Source organism: Melospiza melodia, chromosome 29, assembly GCF_035770615.1.
Source record: "Melospiza melodia melodia isolate bMelMel2 chromosome 29, bMelMel2.pri, whole genome shotgun sequence".
Taxonomy (NCBI): Eukaryota; Metazoa; Chordata; class Aves; order Passeriformes; family Passerellidae; genus Melospiza; species Melospiza melodia.
Window position 1 is genome coordinate 5,673,708 of NC_086222.1, and position 20,585 is coordinate 5,694,292.

The window sequence follows — 20,585 nt, forward strand, 5'->3', positions numbered from 1 at the left end:
GAAAATCCTTGTGCAGCAAGGTTCCCACGCAATATAAAGGCTCCTAGTGCCCCTTTTATCACCATTCCTGCTGCATTACAGGGGCGTCCCTGTGCACAGTCCCCTTGCCAGAACACTTCTCTGAGGCCAAAGGCAGCCAGAAAAAAACATTGCAATTAAGGGTAGGCTGATAATTGCATTGTTGGGAACCAGTCTGGCACAAGAAACTGCCGAGATCAAAGGAGTTCAAAGGCACAGGAGATGGCTGCAGCATCAGGGCCTTGTGGCTGTGCCTGGGTGTTGCTGGTTGGAGGCTCTGTACAAATCACAAATGGGACAGGACTGAGGAGGAACGTGCTCTGGGCTGGTTTATTTTTTAGTATCAGTTTCATTACAGGGTTATGGCAATGGGAAGATGCTATCAGCTCTAATCTCAGTTCTGCTGTCTCTGAAGCCTGCCTTTTGCAGCTTTCCCAAAACCCTTGATTTTATGAATTCCCACACCTGGGGACGTTTAATCCAATCCACGGGGGCTTGAGCTCATTTAAACTGTGGGGAAAGAGCTCAGGACAGGTCACAGCCATGAGTGATGGGAAGGATGAAAGTTTGACAAGAAAGTCTCACAGATATGTGTGCTTGACAGAAAGATTTTAAAATGAAGGAATAGAGATGGAAGCAAGTTTTGATATAGAAGAAAAGAATTGCTGAGCCAGTCTTACTGGATAACCAAGGAGCCAAAGGGTGTGTTGGTTAGAAGGGGTTTTTATGGCTTAGAGCAAAGGATAAACCCACCCCAAACAAGAAGATGTTTTTACCAAGCAGAAAGATAGAACAGACAAACAAGTCAGCAAATGTGGCAAGTAGAAAAAAGGTCTCAGAATTTTCCACTGCAAGAAAACTGAAATACAACTTCCAGCTTAAACTGTAATGTACTAACTTTTAGTGATTGGAGACAAGTAACATGAATATGGTAATTACAGTAGTTATGATAGGCTATAGATAATAGTTAAGGTATAGATTGGTTCTGCTGTATTAAGATGCTCAGCAAAGAAAAGTATAGAATGCAATGTAACCAAAAGAAAAGTATAGAATGCATTGTAACCAAAACCAAAGGGTCTCCAGGCCTGCCTGCAGCTGGAGCTGACAGCTGTGGGCACAGCTCTGTCACCCATGGCCCTGGACTGCTGTAACGTCTTGGATGGAATAAACTGGATTTTGGATACAATAAGCTGCATTTTGGATACAATAATTTGCATTTAGGATACAATAAACTGCATTTTGGAGAGCTCCTGAAGTCCCACATCTCTCATTTCGGCTCTTAGTGGCGCCCAACGTGGGGCACCATCAGTAAGAGCCTGAATGAGGGATGCAGGTTTCCAGGCCTGCCTGCAGCTGGAGCTGACAGCTGTAGGCACAGCTCTGTCACCCACGACCCTGGACTGCTGTAACGTTTTGGATGGAATAAACTGGATTTTGTATACAATAAACTGCATTTTGGATACAATAAACTGCATTTTGGAGAGCCCCTGAAGTCCCACATCTCTCATTTCAGCTCTTACAGTGGCGCCCAATGTGGGGCACCATTAGTAAGAGCCTGAATGAGGGATGCAGGTTTCCAGGCCTGCCTGCAGCTGGAGCTGACAGCTGTAGGCACAGCTCTGTCACCCACGACCCTGGACTGCTGTAACGTTTTGGATGGAATAAACTGCATTTTGGATACAATAAACTGCATTTTGGAGAGCTGCCTGAAGTCCCACATCCCCCATTTCGGCTCTTACACCTGAGATTTCCTGGAGATGGTTTCTGAGGGAATACAGCTCTGCTCTAATTGTTAACAGAGAATCTCTTCCTCAAGCAGGGCTTTGCTGTGAGCACCTAGAGCTGCTGTCTGGGGAGGATTGTGCCCTGTGCTCCCCAGGTGAACGTGTTTGTGCTCTCTCCCACAGGCATTAAACCCTTTCAGTGTGACCGCTGTGGGAAAAAGTTCACCCGCGCTTACTCGCTCAAGATGCATCGCCTGAAGCACGAAGGTAAACGCTGTTTCCGGTGCCAGATATGTAGTGCCACTTTCACTTCCTTCGGGGAATATAAACACCACATGCGGGTTTCCCGGCACATTATCCGCAAGCCTCGGATTTACGAGTGCAAAACATGCGGCGCCATGTTCACCAACTCTGGAAATTTAATCGTTCACCTGAGGAGCTTGAACCATGAAGCGTCAGAGCTAGCAAACTACTTCCAGAGCAGGTGAGGTGCACAGCAAAAACCTAACAGGGAAACTTGCTTTTTTCTTTTTTTTCTTTTTTTTTTTCCTTTTTTTTTTTTTTTCCTTAGATCATCATTTCCTGCTTTCAGGGCAGCCTGCTGTGCCTCTCATCAGGCTGCCAGCTAATTCCAGTCAGATTGATTCCTGCTCCACTCTCTGTTGTATCTGATCTGTCTTGCAGCATGGGAGCTATATAGGAGGCTACTGAAGAATCCAGTGATATGCAGAGGCTGGTTCTGGGTTATTTAATTTCTCTTTTCACTAGTACCTATGGCCAGGCCAATGGTGTGAAGCCACAGTGTTCTGTCCTACAGTATTGGTGATTTTATATTGATTTGCTTTTCAAAATCTTGTATGTAGCCTGTTCACTTTCATAGGACACAGACTTCCAACTTCTGTGGAAAGATTGCATGACTCCAGACCTTCTCCTTTCTCATTTTCTAGATAACATTACTAAATGGTTAGACTAATAGGTTTGGAAATAGTAAGGGCCACTTGGATATTTTTTATCAGGGCACCAAAGACTTGGCATATCTCACAAATGCACTGCTAAAGACTATTAAAAGAGTTCTGAGGTATCAGACGAGCACTGTGTTCTCTCATTGATAAAAATATAATTGTTGGAATTTGAGATAGAAAATACAAAAGTTGGATGAGAGAAATTGAAGACAGGAAGATCTTCCAGCCCAGAAATCCATAGAGAGAGTGCAGCTTACTGTGTGTACGTCATCTGCCTTCAGCAATGCAAAAAATGCAATGTTCTGAATGTTACAGCATCACAATCCCACCCCTCCTGATTTCCAGACATTATTCTTCTTCCCATAAAAACATTTGAGTATTTTGTTCTATTTGATTAACTCAGAAGTGATGTAGGATGAAAAAGATTGAAAAACAAAGCAGGAAAGCCAGTTGCTGTTCTTTCAGCAGAATATTGTTTAAAAGTACAAGTGCTTCATATCTGAGGGCTTACACAGTTCTTGTTCTTGGCTCTTGTGCCAAAACTGGAGCAAACACTCTGAGGGTGATGCCCTGGTTGTGGTAAGCACTGCATTGTTGTCAGCAAATTAAAGTCACACTAAAGGGTGTGATTTAAGTTGCCTGTAGCCCTTCCTTCAGTCTGATTTGACAATCATGAGGTTTAGCAGAGTTGGGGTTGGAGCAGTGAATGCTTCTGTCCTTTAAGGATTTCTTTTAACTGAGGCATTGCCAGGTGAACCCAAGCATACAAATGTGCATATATGTAATACATGTATATACTTGTCTCACGACAAACTTCATGTGTGGTGCTGAAAACTTGCAAAGAAATTTATTTCCATTATGTCCTCATGCTCTGAAAGTACAACTGGAGCATTTGATAGGTTTTCTTTGGATCCACTCAGCCCTCAGCTGTTAAGAGTGCATAGCACAAGAGTTGTCCAGGAAGGATTAAAAGGGGAAGGAAATTCAAGTCCATACTTTTCTCAGGAGTGTGATACGTGTCAGGATCACACCCCCAGTGCAGCTGGCAGCTCCCTCTGCCTTCAGCTGCCCCACCTGTGCCCCTGGTTCCAGCCTGCCCACTCACAGGGAAGTCCTGCTGCTGCTCTGGGGGATGTTGTACCTCAGACATAGAAAGGGCCACATTTTGCCAGTGCTGAACTCATTTTTGTTTCTATTTTTAAAGCCTGAGTGCTCCCTTTTTTTTTCAATGAGGTTTGCAGTGCCAAATGTGTTCCAGACATTAACTTTCATTCTCATCAAGGTGATACAATCTAATCATAAGAAGTTGCTGTGTAGGAAATACAGATGTGAAATAGATGCCACTGAATAAATTCTGTGTGTGTGGAAATGAGAAGCAGGTGATGGTGCTTAGTGGGGTATGTCAGTGCCATGATCTTGGCCAATGTGAAATGAGTTCCTTTGTTCTCTGTCAATGCTTGTGTGATGGAGCTGCTACCATGGTGTGAGAAATGACATTTCTCTTCTGTCCTTTACCCCTCCTGCAGTGACTTCCTAGTACCGGACTACTTAAACCAGGAACAAGAGGAGACCCTCGGGCAGTATGAGCTAGGGGAGCATGGCTTTGAGAGCAACTCTTCTGTCCAAATGCCTGTCATTTCACAGGTGTCATCTACTCAGAATTGTGAAAGCACTTTCCCCTTGGGGTCTCTGGGTGGGTTGGCAGAGAAGGAAGAAGATGTGCCAGAGCAGCCAAAGACTAACACCACTGCTGAGGCAGCCGCGGGTGACCCTCCCAAACCGGAGCTGTCATCTATTACTATCGAATAATTCATGGTTTGGTTTCATTTTTGTTCTTTGGAAAGTGCCTGTGTTTGGTCCTGTACATTTTAATTTAATTTTTTTAAACGAAAAGTGGGGAGATTTTCCCCTTTTTACTTTGTAAGCTACGCTTTAAACTGAAAACTGCGACAGATGTTACGTTATTTTTCATGACTGAATGATCACTTCTGTGAAAATATTTAAGACTGATTGCACAAAAAAAGATCTTTTCAGAACATCATGGAAGCTGTGATATACTTCTAAAGAAGAACAACTGATTCAGATCACTTTAACTATTCCTTCTTCCACAGTTAGAGCAGCTCATTAAGTTTCTCTTGCTTCTGCAGGCCCTCTGGTTAAGGGAAAGAAATCAGAGGAAACCTTTTTCAAATGATAAACAAAAGGATGCATTGGAAACCATGATTGAACAGTTTTGACTAGTTTTGAGTGGATGCTTTAATCTTCTGCATAAAGAAGTGACACTTCCTATATGTGCCTGCTGTTTTTCAAAGCCCTTACTGTGCCCTGTGCTTGGAAATGGTGAGCGGTTTTGAAAGGAACAGTCACACACTTCTTCAAAACACACATCCCTGTCCAGCCCAGATGAATGCCAGGTATTCCTACTTCTTCTGTTCCAGTCCTTTTAGAAACTGCTTGATCAAATAGCCTAAACACATCAGCTCTGCTGAGGCTGGGCATGGAAAGTCTAAAGGTGCACCAGGAATTGGGAATGATGGAGAAGTGTTCAGCCATGCAAGCCTGACAAATATCTCCTGACTGTACCTGTCTGTAGATGGGGAGCCACAAAGGAAAATGAAGGTTTTCCCAAACTGAAATTCTTAAACCGTGGCCAGATTATTTGCAGTTCTGATCATTGCCCCCTCACATACACACTGTGTTTTTACTAATCTGAGATTTAGCTAGAGGGAGTTTACAGATTGGAAAAAATAAGCTCTTTTGTGCGTTATTGCACTTTTTTTTTTTTGTTTATACATATGTATGTATAGTTTCAGAGATTTTTACTAGCCTGTTTTGGATAAAACAAGCAATTTATTCTCTCTAAGGACAACTTTCTAACCAACAGGGGGCTGTTTACAAAAAGCCTATAGAGCAATGATGAATTGTTCCTGTTTCAAAACACTTTAAATCCTTGCCAACTCGGTTTATTAAAGGCCATTACTCCAGCTACACACACAGCTCAAGCAAGCAATAAACTGAAATATTTGCAATTTCATTTTTCCATATTTAGAAAAAGCTACAAATGGAGGGTGTGGGATTTTCAGAGCAGTGAGTCTTGTTTGGTCGAGCCTGTTTGGGCTCAAGTACTGCTTTGAAACCTAAATTAGGAAGTACATTAGGAGATTTGTGATTTTTCTTACAGCTTCTGAAGTTAACTCAGTGTTTGATGCCAAATGCCCACGGCCTACAGATGATGTGCTGAGTGAGTAGGTATTCCTTGATCTCAGTATTCCAAAGGCATGATTTACTCCCTTAGTTTTGAGTCTTGTTTGTGTAAATTGCTATTTTCTGTTATTTTCCGGATTTGTTTTATGCAAACATGAGGAGGAAATGAAACCAATAGAGAAAGGTTGCTCCTGAAGAAACAGAAGACACAAAAGTCGTATTATATTGCACATCAATTTGTATTCAGTCAGCCTAGGCAGCTCTGATACTCTCTGAGACTGAGTTCTTTCTATTAATAGCCAGCTTTTGTAAGGAAAAAAGTTTATTGACCTTTGGAAAGTGTTTAAAGGGTTTCAGTGACTTCAGCAATTTTTCTCTTTTTAGGTTAAACCCACATATTTTAGTTAAATAGAGTGAAAACAGTTGGGATTTAAGTACTTTCCAGGTTGCTGGAATGAGGTTTCTCCACCAGATCCAAAGGGTGTTTTAGAAACATGCTGCAAAGAACTTCTGTGCTGCAATTCAGTCTTGATTATATCTACCTTTGTGAGGCTTCTTAAAAGGGCTTGAAGGAGAAATGCTTTTTCTGGGCTGTGAAATAGCCCAGTGCCTGCTGATGAGCTGGATTTAGAGACCATTTCCCTTCCACTTGAGAAGCCAGTGAGACAAGACAAAGCCTTTTGCTGAGCTTTGTTCTGACCTAGAGGGCTGCAACACTGAGCTCAAACCCAGCGTTTTCTCTTTTTCCTGACATGTTCCACAGGTAAATGAGAGTCCTTTGTGAGTCATGCTCTGAACAGTGCTTCACCCAAACCACATTTCCTGACTGCAGAGATGTAATAATCCAAGGTGGTCAGGGATGAGCTGGAAGACATAATCTGATCATTAAAATCTGATCATTTCCCTCCCTGAAGTATTTTACTAAAGAGTTCATTGGTGAGAAGGTACAAATACACCACAGACATACCTGGATATTGGATTTTAAGACTTAAAATTTTGAGTCAGAAGGCAAATTGCTTTCAGAATACCAAAGAGAAAGGGGAAAGTTACAAAGACTTTACAACTCTGATCTGTTCTTCCTTGAAAAGAAATAAGGATCATTAACACCGAGGTACAAGGCAAGGCCTGGGGTTCATTGTTCATTGCACTGTGTGTTACACATTATCTTTTCAGCTTCCTAATTTCTGGGTAACATCTTAATTTAGTTCTCACTTTTCAATCTGGTTCAACTGGAGGAAGAATAGAGTTCTTGCAGGATTTTGTTTGGTTGCTTTAGGGTTGAGTTTACTTGTTGATTTTCCTGTCTGTAATTGTTTCTTGTTAATATCTCTTTTCTCCATAGAAATGAATACGGTTTAAATGCAAACACCTTTTTATTCCTCCTCTCTAAAGCTTGTTGGAAGTGTTCAGTTCTTTGAAATGCTGGTGTTCTTCACAAGAGAGATGTAAAAACACAGGACATAAAACAATTTCTGTTGCTCATGTGCTTGGATTCCAAACAGAGCAAGAGAGAGAACTAAAACAGAAAAAAACTTGCCTTAAACTACACTTGGGATTAAACCTAAAGTATCCATTTCTTTCAGCACATTATCAGAGGGTTTTGAATTCTGGGATGCATTTTCTTATTTCTTCTTCACTTTTTTTCCCTCCCTCCCAAAAAAATCCATTATTTAGCATTCATTTCTGTGTCTGCTAGACAAGGGTCAGGGCTGATGTGGTTCAGCCCTCCTGCTGCAAGCAGAGTGAGCCCAAGTGGTGTCCCCACAGCTGGAGTTCAGTTGTCAGGCTCGCAGAGACCACGGCCAAGTCTCTCATACTGAGAGATCAGTAGACTCGGGTATTGGAAATGGTTCTGGCTTCACATGGATTCTGAGTCGAAAAGATGTGAATTTAAACTTTTTAAAAAAGTAATAGCTGCCAATGCAGTCAGATATATTTTATAAGACTATGATCCCTATATGTCCCCTGTGGGATGGAGTTTTATTGTTTTTAAGCTATGGTTTAAGGTTTTATATGAGGGCTTCAGGCACTTCTTGGTCGCTGGTTCCACCGTGCAGCCCTGGGGTGGGAGGGCTGAGGTGAGTGCTGGTCTCTCTCAGAGACAAACCAGGAAGCATTTTATATGCAAATCCAGCAGGAGCATTGTGCACCCTGCAGGGATGAGAGAATTCAGATGGAGGAGCACCTGCTGCTCCCACATCCATTGCAACTTCCACACCATCAGAAAATGGCAAACAGCTGATTTTCATTCAGGCCGCTCACGTTCCAGTTTTGCTCACAAGGTGAAATCCTGTTTTGGAGGGTTCTCATCTCCAACTGTAGACATAATAAATCCCATAGCATCGTGATGATGGCAGGTAAGAGGGTTCAAGACAGTACTTCACCACACCAGAGGTACCTGGTAAATAGAGTGGGTTCCAAGTATTTGAGGAAATGTACCATAAAAGAAACAAATGTGAATTATTTTAGTGCAACAGTACTTACTGCTCTGGATTTTCGTTCACTCCGTGTGCTAGCACAGTAACTCCGTGTCCCACAGCTCTCAGCTACAAATCTGGTTGCACTAAAAAAAAAAAAATGGAATCTGGTGCTGCCAGCCTGTGTGGCAACTGTACCTACAGTCTTCCTGAGGGTTGCTGAAGTCCCCAGAAGAGTGATTTTGTTTCACCATTCATTTAGCTGTGCATGCTTTTGATATTCTGACCTGTAACCCTGGCTACACCGAGTCCTTGGACAGCTTCCTTGCTCTGTTCTGCAGTGCCTTCACTCGAGGTGCTGCCCATGGTGAAACCCCAAAGAGGGAAAAGTGGAAGCTAGAGGGAAAAAAAAATGTGAATTAAATTATTGTTGGGCTTCTTTGTGCATTTTAGTAACAGTGAAACCCCCTTAACTGTGCCAGTCTCCAGTCACCAGCCGTATATCAGTCATCATCTCATCCTCAGTACAGCTTCTCTTGTTGATGCTGGCCACAGCTAGATTACTTGGCATGTTTATTGACCTAACAGAATTGGTTTTGGGTTTTGGTTTTGTTTTTTAATGTATACGATGTTTAAATACACTTCACATTTTATATAATACTATCTGGCTATTAGTATTTTTCAGGAACCATAGTTCTTGGTGGCTATATATATTTTTGTGACTTTTTTTGTAAACTAAGTGCCGTTTCAACGTTACAATCATTTTTAGAGTTATTGTAATCAATGTGAATATCATGTTTTTTCAACTCTGTTCTGAGCCTGTAGTGTTTGCTTTGTGATCATATGTGTAATGTATATATTCTGTATAGTTACATTGTATTGAAATACTAGCTTGTTTGATATAAGAAAAGTATGTATTGGGTACCTTTTTGCTAGCCTGGTTGTTTAATCTTTAAAAAAAAAGTTCCAAAATACAAAAAAAAAAAAATCTCCAAACTGGTCCCATTATAGGTCAAAATTAAGGGGGGAGAAAAACTAGTTTTGAGTGTCTTTGGATAGAAATATGAAGCTAAGATTTTTCATTAAAATATTAATGTTTTATGGAGTATATCTTTGCTTTGTGTGGTTATTTAACTCTGGCAGTGTTTGCCTTGCAGTGCAGCAGAGTAACCTGGACCTTCAGTGAGAAGGTGCAGCCCTGTCCCTTGAGCCACATTCTCTCAAAGCTTTGCTTTTAACCAGTCCCAAAAGAGCTGATATGAGGAGAACTCACTGGTGCTGAAGCTGTCCCTGGGAGAAAGGTAGTTTAAAACAAAATTAACATTAATAGATGGATGGAGAAGTTACATGAAGAGTATTAAGAATACAGCACACATTTCTGTTTCATTTTCCTTTGTCTGTTAGATTGCCTTCTGTTCACGTTCTCTTTAGACCTCATTCTGCAAAAGTGCTGGGGCCAGCTTTCCTTGGGGTGATGTTGATGGAAAGCCAAGGGGGAGCCTCATCAAATCAGCCAAAGCAGAAGGGGTTTAAAGTACAGTAGGCAGTCACTGCAGTGGCAGCTGTGAGCTTCAGAGGAGTCCTGAAACAGCCCAGAGTGTGGGACTCAAAATCCATCTCTGCTGTTCTACAACCATGGCAATTAAAATCCCTTTCCTCTACAGCCCCACCTGTGAGTGAGCTGCAATCCTGGATCCACACATGACTTGGAAAATGGCAGGAAGTGCTTGGCTGAGGAGCTCAATACAAGCAGGCTGGGGTGATTTATACACCAGCTGCCAAACTGTGCTCAGTGTCTGACACAGGAGTGAGGCACAAAATGGAAAAGCTCTCCCTGGTGCAGAGCAGCTGGAGCCATGATGAACATGGGTAGGGCTGGATAGTTTTAAATCCCAAGTTCTCCTTTGAGGAACATGAATTGGGACAGGGGTCTGAACCTGAGCATAACTGGAAGAGGGGAGTTCATCTGGTGAGGGCCCTGGAGAGATGCAGTGTGACAGAGGCTTGGGTCTCCCATGAAAGCAGAAATTTATTTCGTTGAAGCCAGGTCACATTTGGAGTCTGCAGTAAATTCTGGCTGGTTGTTAATTCACACAGAGCACCCAGAGGTGGGCAGGTCACCCCTGGGTGTGGATGGTAGAGCTGTAAATTCAGACACAGCCCCCAGAGCTGGGCAGGACCCAGGACATCCCTCTGGCTGTCCTGAACAGCCCAGACCCCTACCAGGGGTCTCAGAGACCCTGGCACAGAGCCCAAAATGCCCCTGTGGGTTTGATTATGACTGACCCATGGAGCAAGTTATCAACCTCAGATGAAGATCTGCAAGCCACAAACAAATTAAGTAGAATGAGAGTGAAATTATCATGAGGTGAAAAAGTAGATTTGGGAGTTTTTTAGAATGGAGGTTCAGGGGGCAAGATGGAGGGATCTGGGCACGTCCAGCCTTTCTCCTTCTTCTTCTTCTTGGCCTCCATCTTCTGCTGTGATGGTGGCACTTTGAGATTGGTTTAGAGTAGAAGCTCACTGTCTAACATAGGTGATAGGTATTGGGAAGTCATTGTAAACATTGTACACGCAGTTTTTAGTATAAAAAGATGACACTGCCCTGGGGGCAGGCAGAATGCCTCGGGCTGTCCTGCTGAGCAGACCTCGGCTGGGCAGGAGAAAGAATTTTACAGACATGAGTGGATGGTGGAGCTGTGAATTCACAGCACCCAGAGCTGGACAGGCACCCCTGGATGGATGGCAAGGCCTGGGCTGGTGACTGGAGCAGGATTTTCCAAAGCACAACCATATATTTTGTGTGAAACACCTTTTAGGCACCCTTAACAAAGCAAGTGCACACTATTGAAGCTTTTTGTGTGGCTTCCTTAGAGCATTCAGCATTTTATTCCTGACAGTAATAAAGGATTATTTCTTTTGCTTAGAGGAGAGTGTCTGAGCTAAGACCAAACTCAGCTACTGAGAATGTGGCAGAGCAGGGATGAGAGTTCTCCCAGGGCTGATTGCTCCATTCCTACCCAGTGATATCCCCAGGAAAATGAAGCTGCTGAGAGAAACCTGGCTGGGGTTGTGCATGAATACAGTTTCAATCCAAACACCTTTTTATTTCTCCTCTCTAACTTGTTGGAAGTGTTCAGTTCTTTGAAATGCTGGTGTTCTTCACAAGAGAGATGTAAAAACACAGAACATAAAACAATTTCTGTTGCTCATGTGCTTGGATTCCAAACAGAGCAAGAGAGATAACTAAAATAGAAAAAACTTGCCTTAAACTACACTTGGGATTAAACCTAAAACATCCATTTCTTTCAGTACGTTATCAGAGGGTTTTGAATTCTGGGATGCATTTTCTTATTTCTTCTTAGCTTTCCTCAAGCTGCATCTCCAGAGGAGTGAGGTAACATCACCCCTGTGGGAGCTGAGGTTTCTGTGAGACCCTGAGCATGCAGAGCAGGGAGGTGTGCCCGTGGCAGAGCCTTTCTTACAGCCCCGAGGTTGGGGTGCAGTCCTGTGGAGTTTGGGGTCTGTTGGCAGCTTTTCAGGGCACACCAACATGCTTGAACAGCAGAGTCACTGCCAGGAGCCCTGATTTCCTTAGCTGCCTTTCACAAATCCTTGAGAAATAGGCCACAAACACCCCGAGTGAGATCTGTGTGTTTGAAAACCACTCTGAGGGCTTGAGTTAATTGCCTTTGAGCATGAGCTGCCTTTGTCTCACTCACAAGGTCTCAGGTGAAGATAAGAGAAGAACTCACAGGGCATCTATTTGTGTATCTCACTTGAACCTTTACCTCCCTGTTGAAGTTTGATCTCTTCTATCCAAATTATGAAATTAATGAATTAAATGTGACTGAGTGTTGAGTGGCTGTGCCCTGGCTTTGCCACACACCCCTCTCATTTCAAACACCACTGGATTCCTGTGGGAGTGTCTTCAGGAATGCATGCACTGCAGCTGGCTAAACTGCATTCCCAGGCTCCCCGTGCCTCCCTAGGTGCTCCAAATCTGTGGTTTGCAAAGCTCCAGCACTCAGAAGGTGACAGTTTTTCTTCACAGAGTGCTGCCTGCTCCCCTGAAGGTGCACACACAATCCAGAAGGAATTTTGAACAATGACCATGTGAAAACAGCAGTTGACCAACTCCTTCCTTGCTGCTTCCCTCAGGAGCAGCTGGTACTGCTGGCTCCTGGGAAATGATGAAATAAATGGGTTCAAAGCCCAGACCTCCAGCAAGAACCTTGCTTTGCTCTGGTTTAGCCCTTACAAGCTTCTCTTGATTTTGGACTGGGAATGAGATGTGTTTTCCTGCCATCCCATGCCCATCTCTAAACAAGCTTCTCCTCCCCAGGGAGGCAGGACTTACAGACAAGATACTGTAAGAAGCAGATATATTTTATGTTTTCTGGTCTTGAAGGGTTTTCTTTTCTTTTTTTTTTTTTTTTTTTTTTTTTTTTTTTTTTAGGAGGGAGCATTGATACTTCATTATAGTGGTACTTTGGTATTTTTGGTATTTTTCATTTTTTCCCCTTGCAGAATCTGACATTGTCTAGACTATTTTAAAGAAAAAAAACAATGTCAGCTCCAAACAGATTGCTTTTAAGTATGAAGGAACATAAGTGGAGTAAGTACTGGGTAGAATTCACTGATGTCAAAATAAAGTCCTTCATTATTTGGTGGCTTGAAGCATTTCTGCAGTGCTGAATGCCTTTCAGAACACCTTGGGCCTAGGGGATCTGATCTGTGAGCATGGCCCTGGCATTTGTGCCTCCAGCAGGACAGAAAATGAGAGGTAAAATGGATCATTTAAATTCTCTGGGGGCAGGAGAAGCCTCCCTGCCAGGTGAGCACAGCCCTGGTCAAAGGGGATGATCAGGAGTGCTCAGGAGGGGCAGGACACCAAGAGGAGTTTGGAGGAGCTGACTCTGAATTCCAGGAGCAATTTTTTGTGTTTGGGTGAAGAGACACAAGGAGAAAGGATCCCATGGGGTCTGATACTCCATCATTGCATGGAAACAGCCCACTGGTTCTGGAAGAACAAGGTAAATTACAATTCCAGCCACTGGAGCATTTAAATAGTCTGCCTTGCCAGAAATTGAAATTGCTCCTTAAGAGCAAACCCATTTTGTGAACTTTGCTTTTGCCAGTGGCTTCTCTGACTCAGCAGAGTTTATTTTATAGCCTGTGTATTAGTGGGGTGCCCAGAACTTTTTGGAGAGTTTCTGTGCATAAACAGACCCTGTGTAAAACAAAACTGGAGAGAAAAGACACAAGACTAATAGACAACAGAGCTTAGAAAACCAAAACATCTCTCCAGGGTAGGACTTCATCTTCCCACAATTTAAACGAGAAAAATAACAAAAATCCTAACAAAACCTTTTATATAACTTCAGTGTTGCAGTGATCAGTTGCAGGGTTGACGTGACAGCAATTACAAACAAGAGTTATGCAACTGCCTCGTTGATGGAATTGAAATTAATACAGAGCCAGACAAAAAGAAATGGCTTTGGGTTGGATTGTTGTGCTTGAAAGAAATAAAAAAATGTTCAGGTCAGCCTCTTTTGAAAAAGTGAGCATAAGCTCAGGCTGAAAAAGCTCCTTGAAGAACACACAGAGTGAATTGCTCTTAAAAATTCTCTTTGTGTGTGTTAGAGGCAAAATTGTGTTTCTCTTCTAAGGTTTACAGCTCATGGGTTTTTAATCTGACTAGTTCAGTATTTTAATTTTGCTCATGTTCCTTTAAGTGTCCTTTTCTAAAAGCATTGAGCAGAGCATCCCTGGCTGTTGTGATTGTGGCTGATTCACTGGAGGAGAAGCCCACGCTCACGTGTGCACCCACATCATCCCCTCCACTCTCCATCTGCATCTTGGAGTGGAGCTGGAGGCAGCATCTGGCATCCCAGGCAGGAATGAATCCTGTGGGTGAACACTGTTTGAGAGGGCTTGGATTCATGGAAAGAAAATCTGGGAAAATCCTGAGTCTAACTGCAAAAATCCTGAGTCAGAGCCCGGCCTGCATTGACAGGAGCTGTTCCTGCCTCCTTCCCTGTGATGTCTCTGCTGAGGCAGGGTGCACTTACTGCTCATGCAGCAATGGTTTGTGCAGATGTCTTGGTTTCAAAAGCCAGGTGTCTGCTGAGGAAGGCAGGAGCCTCCCCTGAAATGGAAAATGCAAACCCCCCCGCTCCAAATTGCTATAAATATGGGAGCAGGGAAGTAACAGTTCTTGAATAGGGAAGAAAATAAAAAATAAAATAAACAATGCAGTACACTAGAACAACACTGACAGAGTCAGAACCCACCCTGACACCCTGTGGGTCAGGGTGTTGGTGGCAGTGCCATTGGAATTGTGGCTCAGCCCTCCTGCAGTGTCAGGGCTGGTTCTGCTGGAGCAGGGATCCTGGAGAAAGGTGCAGTCTCTGCCTCTGAAGATCCAGTGAAAGGAGAGGCAGCTGCTGTTCCTCTGGGAATCCAGTGGAGAAGCTGTGCTGGTGTTCCAGAATCTCCAGATTATATCCAGGTAGGAATGCTTGGCTGGTGTTCCAGAATCTCCAGATTATATCCAGGTAGGAATGCTTGGCTGGTGTTCCAGAATCTCCAGATTATATCCAGGTAGGAATGCTTGGCTCCTCCCTCTGGGTTCACATCTCCCCATGGGATGCTGTAGTTCTTATCAGCCATGCAGGGACATTCAATGGCTGTTATCAGCAGATGTCCCCCCAGCTGTGGAAGAGATAAGGAGAACTGCCCACTGAACAGAAGGCAACTGCCATACAGATGATAATAGAATACAATGTGCTTGGCAATCCAGGACAGCAGACATGAGCCAAACCCCTGGAATTCATTTCCCATTCACAGGCAGGTGTATCAAACCATGCCAGGGTGGGTCTCTTGCTGAAGAAACACTGAGGATTTTCTGTTTCTCCAGAACTGGTCCAGGGCAAGGTTCCCTGCCCAGTGCAGAGTGTTGGAACCAGATGATCTCAAAGGTCTCTTCCAACCCAAACACTCTGTGATTCTGTGAATTTCTCCTGTTGATTCAGGGAATAAAGCACCAGAGGAGACATGGGGAATAGGAATTAAACCCATTGTTTCTTTGCTCCTCCTCACCTTCTTCACCCTGAGGAGAGGAGGCAGAAGAGCCCAGAGCTTTTTGCTTCCAGAGGGAGAGGAGGAGCAGATTTTGGAGGAGCTTACAGGGGATGGGTTTGCTGCACATCCACTGCCATGTGCTGGTTAGTGTGAGTCACCCTGGGAATTCACAGGGTTCAGTCAGGATGAAAACACTGCCAGATGGAAAACACTGGCCATCCATCCATCCATCCATCCATCCATCCATCCATCCATCCATCCATCCATCCATCCATCCACCCACCCACCCACCCACCCATGCCAGGAACTTTTGTGCTGATTCCCCATCAGCCTTGCCACAGGCAGGTGTTGGACATGTGGCTTCATCCCCAGCAGCCTCATTGCTCAGGAGAAAAGCTGATCTCCAGGAAAGCCTTGGCTGCTGAGTTCCCAGAGGCCACTTGTTCCCACCTGTGTTTGTGTGGGCCAGAAAACTGAGCACTGATGTGGCCTTGGCTGCTCAGTGGCATCAAAAGTCCACTTTCTGTTGTTTTCCTGCTGGAACCCCTGAGAATTTTAAACTTTCTGCGCCTAAAGGCACAGACCCACAAGAGAACACTGCATTTGACCTGAGGCTGTGGAGAAGGCTTCCAAAATTGAGTGATAGCACTGGGATTGTGGGTGTGGAGTTGGTTAGAGGTGTGCAATATCACAGAGTAGAAAACTTAGAGTTTGGGATTTTAGAATATAGAAATAAATATGAAGAAGATGGAGGTTTTAGGGTGGAGGCAGGTTGTTCTTCTTTACCTTCTTCTTCCTTCCTCTTCACCTTCTTCCTTCTTCTTCATGGGTTTGGGTGGCATTTTGTAATCGGGCAGAAAAGTCCACATTGCATGCTTCAAGGGATTAATTACTGGGTTAAAAGGGAAAATAATCTAGGTATCAGCTCTTAATTGGATAGTTTAGTCTTAAAAGACCTTGTAACAAGAGATTGTTGGCCATTTTGTGCCTTCTGATGAAAGGCTGCAGAACTCATGGTTGTGAGGCTTTTACTGATAAGAAATAATAAACACCTGGGTCTGAACATGAATTACTGTCTCAAGTGCCTTCAATCCAGACCCAGAGAAACCAATATTCTCCCTTGCCTTTGCTGCTTTCCTCCTCCTGTCTGTTGCTGTGGGTTCTAAGGGAACATGGAAAAAGTGAAAGCTTGCATGGCCTTTGACATCCTCCAGCCAGAAATAAAGGCCTGGAGGTTAAATCTGATGGTTTTGCTGCCCTTCCCCTCTGGGACATGGCAAGGTTAGAGCAGCTTGATCTATGGTGTGGCTGGGCAGCTGTGATGGGTGCTTTGTCACAGTCCAGAGCAATCAGGCTAACACAAACCAGAGCCTTCCCTGGAGCTTTATGGAACCCTTTAAAAAGTGATGGATGCTCTGCAGCAGGAGAGGAAGGGGAATCAGCAGGTTAGGTCAAACTGCAGAGCACGATAACCAGGGCAATTAATACCACTTAATGGGAAACTTCAAGCTCTTGGCTCCTCAGATATCTGAGTTTATAATCCAGGCCAGATTGCCTTTGAAGGATGGCTCTCATCAAGGGAGGCTGGGGAGCCTTGCTGCAATAAAACCATTCCATGGAGATGGTCCTTGGCCCTCTCTGCCATGTCTTAAGGAGCTTTTGGCCACTGCTTTGGCCCTCTTTGTCTCAGCACTGTGGGAGCTCTGGGGGAGGGAATGGGATCCCTTTCCCTGCAGAGCTGAGCTCAGGTGCCAATGGGGCCTTTCCCCATCAGCTGCTGTTTGTGCAAATTCCCTGGATCAGCTGCAGAGCGTAACTGGCACGAAGGGATTTTGTCTTTGTTGCTGAGATGGTGCCAGAGCCCCTGAATTCCCATCCCAGAGTGGCTTTGCAGGACCCTGTTCTGAGCAAATCTCTCTGTGTGTGCTGTGTCGGGAGGGACAAAGGCTGCAGCAGCACTGACCAGGGCACATTCTCCTCTCCTGCAGCACCCTGGATGTTTTGATCCCTTAATTTACCTGAGCCATTCCATTTTCCAGGCACTGCTGGTAGCTCAGGCAGCTGCTTTCCTTCTTGCCTAAAGCCAGAGAGGGAGGCACCAAACCTCTGCAGGAAGAATCAAACCACGGCAGGAGAAACCCAAGGGAAAGAGGCAATTCCTGCTGGACAAGTGGATATAACCCCAGCCCCATCCTGTCCCTGCCCTCTAGATCTGTGCAGGGTTTAAATCTGGGTTTCCTCCTTTTCCTGCCTTGTGCTGTTCTGGTTTTCTCTGACAGAGTGCAGCCACATCACTCCAGGGTTTCCTGTGTTCTGAAATTGGCACACAGGAGGAGGAACTGAGGTCCTCGTGCCCCTGATATTCTTTATACAACTGCATAAAATTCATTACTGTGTTGGTTTTGGTTTCTTTTATCAGGGGTGTCAAGCACAATCGCTTTGCTCATTAAAACTTTAAATTCCTGAAGGGAGACAGAGGGAAGGGAGAAGTGGAGAGTTTTAGTTTTCTGAAAGTGTCTTGGAAAGGAAATTACTGGATTATTTAATTATCCCCAAAGCAAGAATATGAAACCTGCAAAATTGGAAACTAATTTTCACTGCAACTTTTTTAATTTAGAAAGTGACTTTCATTCAGGTTCATTCTGAAAAGATGGAGGTGGTGGTTTTGTAAAAATTTATTTTGAGCAGGAAAATGTCTCTCTTTTATTTTTTAACATGCTGTACCTTGCTCTGAAAGGCATAACCTCTGACAGGTTTTCTTCTTGTCTTGGAAGGTAATTTCAGATCATTAAAATCTCTCACAAAGAGGACTCTGGCTTGGCCTTTGGGCAGGCTCAGGAAGGCAACTCTGCCCTTCTTGCATTCAAGTCATGTTTGGCAGTTTGGCTTTGGGACAGAGGTGCTTTTGTCACGGTTTTGAGGGCTGAAAAACAAACCCTTAATTACCCTTGAGAAAACCAAAAGGACTGCACTGAGAGTCACCAAAAGGTTCATGGAAAAGGGCAGGTACTGGCAGCCCCCTTTCAGCTCAGCCATGTGGAGTTCCCAGCAATAACCACGGAGCAAAATGCCTATTTATAGAAAACAAATAGAATAGCACAGCGCAGGAGAGAGGCTGGACTCAGAAAATTGCATTAGCATGTTGGCAGAGTGGGTTCCTGGCCTGGAAGAGTGTCCACAACACAACAGGCTGCTTAATCAGCCCGAGGTCCAGCAGCCCTGAGTGACAAAAAGCAGATTTTGCAAAGCAAACCCAGCCCTGTTCTTACCTCCCCATGCTCAAACAAAGCAGTTCCATCTCTGCATAACCTCATGGTGAATGAACCCCAAGTCTCTGCAGCCAAGTCTGAATTTAGCTGGTGGGTTTTTATCTCCAGAGGTGTTTCATTAGCTCAATTACAAGTGACATGTTCCACTATGCGCTGCTGACTGAAAAAACTCAGCCAACCTAAATCCCTCTCCAAACAGAATCCAATTAACCTCTTACTCCCCCTTCCTTTAATCCCCTGTGCCTCATGACTCATTCCCAGCCACACCTTTTAAAGAAGACCAAATGAACTCCCTGAGATCACTCTGAAGGGTTGAGCTGTTTGTTGGGTTTGTTTGTGTATTGCTATGCTCTGATGGCCCCGACAAGGGGAGAGAATGGCGAGGAGAACTCCATTGATCTCAGAAGGCCAATTAATTACTTTATTATACTATATTATTCTGTACATCTAAAACTGAATGTGCCAAGCACTCTGCACACAACTGCACTGAATCTTGTGACTGTCACCCAACAGTCCTGACACACACACACACCTGGCCCTGACAGGCCAAGGAAACAAAACCCCATCACTGTGGGTAAACAATCTCCACCTTGCATTCTACTCTGGCACAGCACAGGAGCAGCAAATGAGATAAGAATTGTGTTTTCTTTCTCCGATGTCCGGAGAATGGGAAACGCAGAAATGTTCTTGGGAAGAATTGTGCCTTGCTTTTCTCTGTGAAGAGAAATGTGGGGCTACAGGGGTGTGCAGTGATTGTCCCCAAAGTCAGGGCCCACGTGTTTTGTGCTGGTGTCCAGTGTCAGTTCTCTGCTGCACAAACACAGGCAGGTGACCCTGTGTGACACAGAGAGAATCCCAGAATGGTTTGGGTGAAAGGGACCTTAAAGCTCACCCAGTGCCACCCCTGCCATGGACAGGGACACCTTCCACTGTCCCAGGCTGCTCCAAGCCTTGCCCAGTCTGGGACACTTTCAGGGGCAGCCCCAGCTGCTCTGGGCACCCTGTGCCAGGGCCTGCCCACCCTCACAGGGAAGAATTTCTTCCATATATCTAACCTAAATCTACTGTTTCTCAGTTTGAAGACATTCTCCCTTGTCCTGTCACCCCAGACACTTGTGAAAAGTCTCTCCCCATCTCTCTCGTCAGCCCCATTATGTACTGAAAGGCCACAGCTGGGTCAAACTGAAGCTGCTCCACAATTTTCTCAGCCTTTCCTTCCAGCAGAGCTGCTCCATCCCTCTGGTCATCCTGTTGGGATGATCCTCTGGGCTTCTCCAGTAGCTCCAGCTCCTCCCTGTGCTGAGAGCCCCGAGCTGGGGGCAGCTCTGCAGGTGGGGTCTCACCTGGGCAGAGCAGGATGCCCTCCCTCAGCTGGGTGCTGAGCTCTGTGTGCCTGCAGAGCCCTTTCTGGCCCACAGCTGTGCTGGGCTGCTGCCCTGAGCCCTGCAGCTCCTGCCTGGGTGCTGCTGTGAGCAGGTGGAGATGCTGGGTGTTGTGGGAGCACCTCGACGTCCTGGATGTTACGGTGAGCACGTTGAGGTGTTGTGTGTTGCTGTGAACAGTTTGAGGTCCTGGATGTTGCTCCAGCTGCCAGCTCAGGGCTGGGGCTGCCCCAGACCCATGAATGTCCTGGCAGCAGAGCTGGCCCACAGCTCTCAGGGCAGTTGGATGCTGAAGTCACCAGTGAGGTTCAGAACCCAGAATGGAGGGTTTGGGTCAGTGCCCTGCTCCACCAGGCGAGCCTTGTACAAACCTGACTGTCCTAGATGGATAATGAGCTGATTGGCTCTCACAATTAAGGGATAACTGTTGTGTGAATATTAAGAAAAGCTTTAGTGATGTACAGTTATGTTATTGTGGTTTAGATGTCCTCTGTTCTCCCCATAGTTCCATTTCCCCCCCTGT

General features: G+C 44.8%; 1 protein-coding gene across 4 annotated transcripts in view; it reads left to right on the plus strand.

Annotated features, from left to right (window-relative positions):
- ZBTB44 (zinc finger and BTB domain containing 44) overlaps positions 1 to 9,433 on the plus strand; it is a 40,530-nt gene extending 31,097 nt beyond the window's left edge. For 3 of the 4 annotated variants that reach the window (XM_063178574.1, XM_063178575.1, XM_063178576.1), the window contains 2 exons: positions 1,926 to 2,226; positions 4,231 to 9,433. In XM_063178574.1, coding sequence (XP_063034644.1) covers positions 1,926 to 2,226; positions 4,231 to 4,513 — 584 coding nt within the window. In that variant the 3' untranslated portion in view covers positions 4,514 to 9,433. The remainder of the gene's footprint in view (positions 1 to 1,925; positions 2,227 to 4,230) is intronic. The other variant, XM_063178577.1, reaches the window with a different exon arrangement.
- The last annotated feature ends 11,152 nt before the right edge of the window (positions 9,434 to 20,585 follow it).